Below are 6,949 nucleotides of genomic sequence, written 5' to 3'. Positions count from 1 at the left end.
CACATACCCACAGACCAGCCCAGAAAACTGTAAACTAAGAAAGGGATAGACCAAAAACTTCACTACAATGAACTTATGATGATTCTAACCATTATAATCCCATTAAAACAGAAGGACAGGGAGGCCTGGCGTGCCGCGATTCATGGGGTCGCAAAGAGTCGGACATGACTAAGTGACTGAACTGAACTGAACTGATTCATATCTACCGTTTTCTCATCTTTCAAAAACTACGGTGGAAAACTTTACTTACTCTATCAGTCATGGTTTATTTATAACTAAAATTAGAAATACACCCTTGGAACCTCCTCTTTTCTCATGCCACTTTTCCATGGCATTGCTCAAAAAGATAAGATTTGCCTATAAAAGGACCTCTAGGTGCTACCTGGCTGTGCGCAGAACTCAACAGAACTGCCACGGTGAGCTTGAAGCTTGTTGTCTAGTTTATTCGAATTTACCCATTCAGACTTGAATTATGCCAGTCTTTTAAAAACTTACCTGGACTCAATTATATTTTAAAATTTTATTTAGATGCTGCTAATCTGGACACTTTCACTGTTGCTGGGAGCAGTCGTAGGTAAGAAAAAATATTTTTGTCATGCTGGAAGAGACTTACTGCTCAATACTTGGAAGAAAGACTTCAACAGCTGAATTCAAGCCACTATGAGGATGAGGAATAAGTGAGTAGGAGAGATCCATGATTAGGAGCCTAGGTATTGGGAGTAAGGCTGCTAGGTAAAAGCTAAGACACCCTGTTAAAATTGAATTTCAGATAAAACCAAGAATATATGCCACAGTCATATAAATAATAAAATTTATCATTATAAAAAATAGAATTTAAATTTATTGTTATTTTTACAATAAAAATGTATTGTTTATCTGAAACTCCAATTTAACTTGGATTTTCCTTTCTAAATTTAGCAATCCTAGCTTGGAGTCATGTGTAGACTTTGAACCCGGGTTCCACCAGCCACAACTGTAATTCCCTGAGCAAAATTCTTAACCTCTCTGTGCTTCACTATCTTCATCTGTCAACTGGGCATATAATACCACCCCTACTGTAAGATAATTGTGAGACGTAGGTATGATAATGTATGTAAATCATCTTGCCTAGTACCTGGTGCATAGTAAGTTTTCAAGAATGCAGCCCCCACAACAACTGCTACTCCTACTGTTAATGGTGTAACTCCTGGATAACCCTTCCTTTGCGTTGTTCTTTTATGGGTTAGCATTCAAGTGCAGAGTTGTGTCAAACCATGGACTGTCTTTTTATTTTAATTAGATTAATTAATTAATTAATTTTTGGCTGTGTCGGGTCTTTGTTGCTGCACTGGCTTTTCTCTAGTTGTGGCGTGTGGGCTTCTCATTGCTGTGGATTCTCTTGCTGTGGACCATGGGTTCTAGAGTATGGGGGCTTCAGTAGTTGTGGTACGTGCGCTCAGGAGTTGTGGCTCCCGGGCTCTAGAGCACAGGCTCAATAGTTGTGGCATGTGGGCTTAGTTGCTCCATGGCATGTGGGATCTTCCTGGATCAGGGATTGAACCCCTGTCTCCTGCATTGGCAGGCGAATTCTTTACCACTGAGCCACCAGAGAAGCCCCACCATGGGCTTTATATTTGATTATTTGTGAGCAGCCTTTTTCATCACAAGAATTTAGGATGTCTCTAAATATATCTAATAGGGTGAGACCTAAACACTCACCCAGGTAGATATATAAAGTTTGGACATTTGCATGAAACTTAAGCTCTCAACCCCAAACCCAAAGTCAGAAGACGGTTGCAAGAAGGTAAGCACTTCATCCCTTACTCCACGGCCTGGGGACACAAAGCTACTCCTTTCTTGGGCACCGGAGGCCCAAAGAAGACATCTGAGTTGAGAGTCTTAATCAAGCCCTAGCATGGGACCGGACAGGGACAGAAGGGGAGTGAGGCGGTCCTACGTGGTAGAAACAAGAAGTAGCAGCATGTCCTTAGCTGGGATGTTGTGTGTTGAAGTAGTTTTGTGAGTGTGTGGATAAGAAGGTATCTGAGGATGTGGAGGAAGAAAACATGTCACAAAAAGTAATTTAACTCAAACATTGGCAGGGAGACCATTAAAAAGAGCATTCTGGCGAAACTAACACTGCTGTGTGATTGCAGGAAAAGAAGTCTGCTACGATAGACTTGGCTGCTTCAGTGATGATTCCCCTTGGGCAGGAATTATAGAAAGACCCCTCAAAGTATTGCCTTGGTCTCCAGAAGAAGTCAACACTCGCTTCCTCCTATACACTAATGAGAACCCAAACAACTTTCAAGTAAGAACACTCATTGTTTTCAGAACTAAGTTTCATCTGTTTCATGTAATAAGGATACTGAATTTTGTCTTCTGAAAAGAACAAGTCACACAGTGGAGATTTTTAGGGCAGAGAGCTTAAGTGTTATTTCATCTAACTTGTTTATTAAAGTCTTGTTTGGTAACTTGTTTAAAGTATCCATTTACTTAGTATTATTCTTATTCTACCTCTATGGTGCATTTAATACAATAGTCTAAAAATGGTTATTATATATAATCTCCAGATGTTATGTGTAATCTCCTAACATATTTTGTATCTATAAAATACATACATATGTAGTTTTCCATTGGTCAAAGACAAGACCCCACCACCAGTATTGTGGTGGTGTTGTTTAGCCTCTAAGTCATGTCCAACTCTTTGTGACCTCATGGACTGCAGCACTCCAGGCTTCCCTGTCCTTCACCACCTCCCGGAGTTTGCTCAAATTCATGTCCATTGAGTCCGTGATGCTCTCTAATCATCTCATCCTCTGCCTCCAATATTATAGCAGATACATTACCCAAGTGGAGCAAATGCAAAAATTTTATGACATCTGGAAAGGAGTGACTTGGTAATGTTTGGAAATAGCTTGGTTGTAATGAGAGACTCTTTACTCCCAAGGACCCCGAGACTCAGTAGTCTTCTCCCACCTGCCACTTCCCTCCTCGTACAGGCAGAAACTTGACATTAGACATTTTTCTCCCCCAAACAGGAAATCATTGCAGATGAATCAACCATCGCAAGCTCCAATTTCAAAACAAATAGAAAAACCCGCTTTGTTATTCATGGATTCATAGACAAGGGAGATGAAAACTGGCTGCAGAGTATTTGCAAGGTGGGACTGTAAATCTATTAAGGAAGTTGTTTCCAGAGTTGTAATTAACAAGGCAAGGCCCCAACAGTCAGGACAGATTCCTGTCAGCAGGAGGTTGGAGTCTCCTCTGACCTCACTGGGCCTGGGGTTCCCAGAGGAGGTCCAGGAGGTGAAACAGGGTGCAGGTCAGACCAGCAAAGCTGGCAGGCATGTGGTGGCTCTAAGTAGCGATTATTTAGTAACTAATACAGAGATATTTCAAAATTTTCACAACAGATGCTGCCATACTGATGCAGCATTTGTTGCATTGTCGATAGCTTTCATTTCTTCAATAGGCTTGGATTTCTCTGTGAAGAACTAAGATAACTCATTTTGCCCAAACTAATTATTTTCCTATGATTTTCACTTGCTACTCGTTGATCTCCTATAGTGGCGATAGCTTGAAAAACTGTGTAGATTTTCATTTCTGGCTCCTGTTGTTTCAACAGTAGTGATCCTATTTTCTTGAATTTGTCTTTGGCTATGTGCCCTGTGATAATGAAGAATTAAAGGACAGAAAATCAAACAGAGTACATTTTCTGAGTAACTGCTAGTGCTGGAGGAACATTATTGTTGATTCATTTCTTCATCAAGCTTTTGTGGCCAACTGTGGCACCAAGATGCGGTCTTTTCTTTAGAGGTCTTATTTCAGGCCTGTCTATGACTCAAATTAAAGGCTGAATTAACTTCAAGAGAGTTTTGACTGATCCTGAAGGCAGTTAAGATTAGAAATAATCAGTAAGGCCACAACTTGTCTTCTAAAATACTTTATAGTTGATTATTGAGCTGGGGGAGGAGGGAGGGTAAGTAATAGATTTATATACTACAGTGAAGAAAAGATAAGTTTACCATTCTCAGCTCCAAAGGTATGTAGATTTTCAGATATATGTATAGTTTATTTTTGAGATCCCAAAGGCAGCTGTGTTTTTCTTGCATTTGATTGGCTTTGGGCATCAAGATGGAGGAGTGAGTAGGTTAAATTAGAAGAACAAATGCCCTAAATTCCAGTTCTGACTCTATCCTCGGCTAACCAGGACACTAGCAAATTGTTGCCCCTCTTTGGATTTTACTTTCTGTAAAATGAAAGAGTTGGAGATGGATTCTAAGATTGCTTCATTCTCAAATTCTTCTTGGCAAAAAGGTGAGGCTATGCATAAATACATACACAAATAAACAAAATTTCTGCCAAGTCCAGCATTCATGAAACTATCAATGATCCTCACATCCAGTAGATATCTGGAAGGTTGTATTTTTATGTGAAATAACTTCAGTGATGTACAATAAAACACATTCATACAAAAACTTAGATTTATCTTTCTATCATGGAAAAGCCTATTCATTTGCCTTCAGTATCTTTATTTAAAGGGCCCTGACACAGTCTTTCACTTATTCCATTATTTAGTAAATATTTATTAAATACCTACTATATGCCAGGAACTGTCTGAGGCACTGAGGATACATCAGTGGACAAGACAGGTGATGTCCTGGGGTGCATTCTAGTAAGAGACAATGTAGTCTTGTGAAGCTGATGATGCGCTAATGAGACAAACCACTGTACCACATTTTATGCACCTTTCCCCAAAACAAACATCCATGCATCTATTGTGTAGACATCCCAAGAATCCATTTCCCATTATGGCCAAATCTCTAGTTTAGAGCCAGTGTTAAGCTTTAAAAAGTATTCTGTAACTTTAACAGAAGTTTTGTTTACTGACTTCGGGTTAAAAAGTGAGCATGATATTGTGTAGGTCAAGAAGAGAGTGGATCCTAGAGTTCCAGAGTATTAATTAGGAGTTAGTTAAGATCCTGAATTGTTTACCGATTTACGGTGTCCCTCCCACCAGAACCTGTTCAGCGTGGAAAGCGTGAACTGCATCTGTGTGGACTGGAAAGGCGGCTCCCACACAGGATACACACAAGCCACACAGAACATCCGGATCGTGGGTGCGGAGGTGGCGTATTTAGTGGATGTTCTTAAGGTAATGAACTCTGGGTTACATAAAAGCCCATGCACATGGCTGTCTGAATTCTCTTCCCCCCAAATTGCTGCATGTATGAGAATTGATAAAATATTTTTTCTACTGAGAGCTGCATTCTCCTTGATTGAAGAGAAAAATGCAAAAAAAAAAAAAGAATCTTGATTTAAGCTTCATCAATTAAATCAATTTTAACTTCATCAATTCATCGCCCATTAAGTTGAAATTAAACTAATTTTAAGTGCTATTATTCAAGCAAACCAGGTAAGGTCTATCTACTGAATTCCACTGTTAGTTTTTTTAACATAACCAATTATTAAGCCAAGTTGACATGATAATTAAACTAGGGGTTTTGTTTGTTTGTTTGAAGAGAAGCACAGTGATAACAAGTTAACCTGATTTGCTAACTAAAAACTTAGAAAATATGAAACTTGAAAAAGCTTAAGTAATTGCTTTCATTATTCTTTTCTTTTCTCTCTTTTTTTTCTTTTACTTTTTTTAAAAACTGAAGTAAAGTTGACACACAATATTCCAATAGTTTCATGTGCCAGTATATATAATTGCAATGTCTGGTTCGTGGACACAGCAGAACACTTATTGATTAAATTCACCATCCACATGACTATGGTTTGTGGCACCCCAAAACAATTACAGTAGTAATATCAAAGGTCACTGATCACCATAAGAAATACTATAATAATAAAAATTTTGAAATATTCTGACCATTACCAAAAAGTGACACAGAAACACAAAGTGAACAAATGCTGTTGGAAAAATGGCGCAGTTAGACTTGTTCAAAGCAGAGTTGCCAGAATCCTTTAGCTTGTAAAAAACAAACAAACAAAAAACAACCACAGCATCTGTGAAATACAATAAAGCAAAGCTCAATGAAACACAGTATGTCTGTACTACATCTTCTTTATGTACCTATTGATAGACTCTTGGGTTGCTCCCATAGCTTGGCTATTGTAAATAATTCTGCAATGAACATAGGAACGCATATATCTTTTGGAAATCATGTTTTCATTTTCTTAGAAACAGTACCCAGAAGTGGAATTGCTGGACCGTATGATAGTTCTGTATTTAATTTTTTAAAGAACCTCCATACTATTTTCCATAGTGGCTGTATCAATTTACATTCCCTATGTCCATTCATTGACATACTTGAGGATTCCCTTTTCTCCATATCCTTGCCAACACTCAGTATCTATTGTCTTTTTGATAATAGCCATTCTGACAAGTATGAGGTATTGTCTCACTGCAGTTTTGATTTGCACTTCCCTAACCAGTCCATTCTGAAGGAGATCAGCCCTGAGATTTCTTTGGAAGGAATGATGCTAAAGCTGAAACTCCAGTACTTTGGCCACCTCATGCGAAGAGTTGACTCATTGGAAAAGACTCTGATGCTGGGAGGGATTGGGGGCAAGAGGAAAAGGAGACAACAGAGGATGAGATGGCTGGATGGCATCACTGACTTGATGGACGTGAGTTTGGGTGAACTCCAGGAGTTGGGGATAAACAGGGAGGCCTGGCGTGCTGCGATTCATGGGGTCGCAAACAGTCAGACACGACTGAGTGACTGAACTGAACTAAACTGAACTGAATGATTAGTAACCTTTTTCAGTCAGAAGTGGCCACAGTACCGCACAATTGAACTCATCTCACACACTAGCAAAGTAATGCTCAAAATTCTCCAAGCTAGGCTTCAATAGTACATGAACCATGAACTTCCAGATGTTCAAGCTGGATTTAGAAAAGACAGAGGAACCAGAGATCAAATTGTCAACATCCGTTGGATCATCAAAAAAGCAA

General features: G+C 39.1%; 1 protein-coding gene across 2 annotated transcripts in view; it reads left to right on the top strand.

Annotated features, from left to right (window-relative positions):
- The first annotated feature begins 396 nt into the window (after positions 1–396).
- Positions 397–6,949, top strand: part of PNLIP (pancreatic lipase) — a 20,634-nt gene continuing 14,081 nt past the window's right edge. Inside the window, exons 1-5 of one of the 2 annotated variants that reach the window (XM_010859288.1) lie at positions 397–416; positions 529–574; positions 2,136–2,290; positions 3,021–3,143; positions 5,006–5,140. In XM_010859288.1, coding sequence (XP_010857590.1) covers positions 529–574; positions 2,136–2,290; positions 3,021–3,143; positions 5,006–5,140 — 459 coding nt within the window. In that variant the 5' untranslated portion in view covers positions 397–416. Of the gene's footprint in view, positions 417–528; positions 575–2,135; positions 2,306–3,020; positions 3,144–5,005; positions 5,141–6,949 lie in introns of those variants that run through there. The other variant, XM_010859287.1, reaches the window with a different exon arrangement.

This window comes from Bison bison, unplaced genomic scaffold (genome assembly GCF_000754665.1).
Source record: "Bison bison bison isolate TAMUID 2011002044 unplaced genomic scaffold, Bison_UMD1.0 scf7180017864456, whole genome shotgun sequence".
NCBI classification, from domain to species: domain Eukaryota; kingdom Metazoa; phylum Chordata; class Mammalia; order Artiodactyla; family Bovidae; genus Bison; species Bison bison.
Note: the sequence above shows the minus strand (reverse complement) of the source record. Positions and strands in the feature narration are given on the sequence as shown.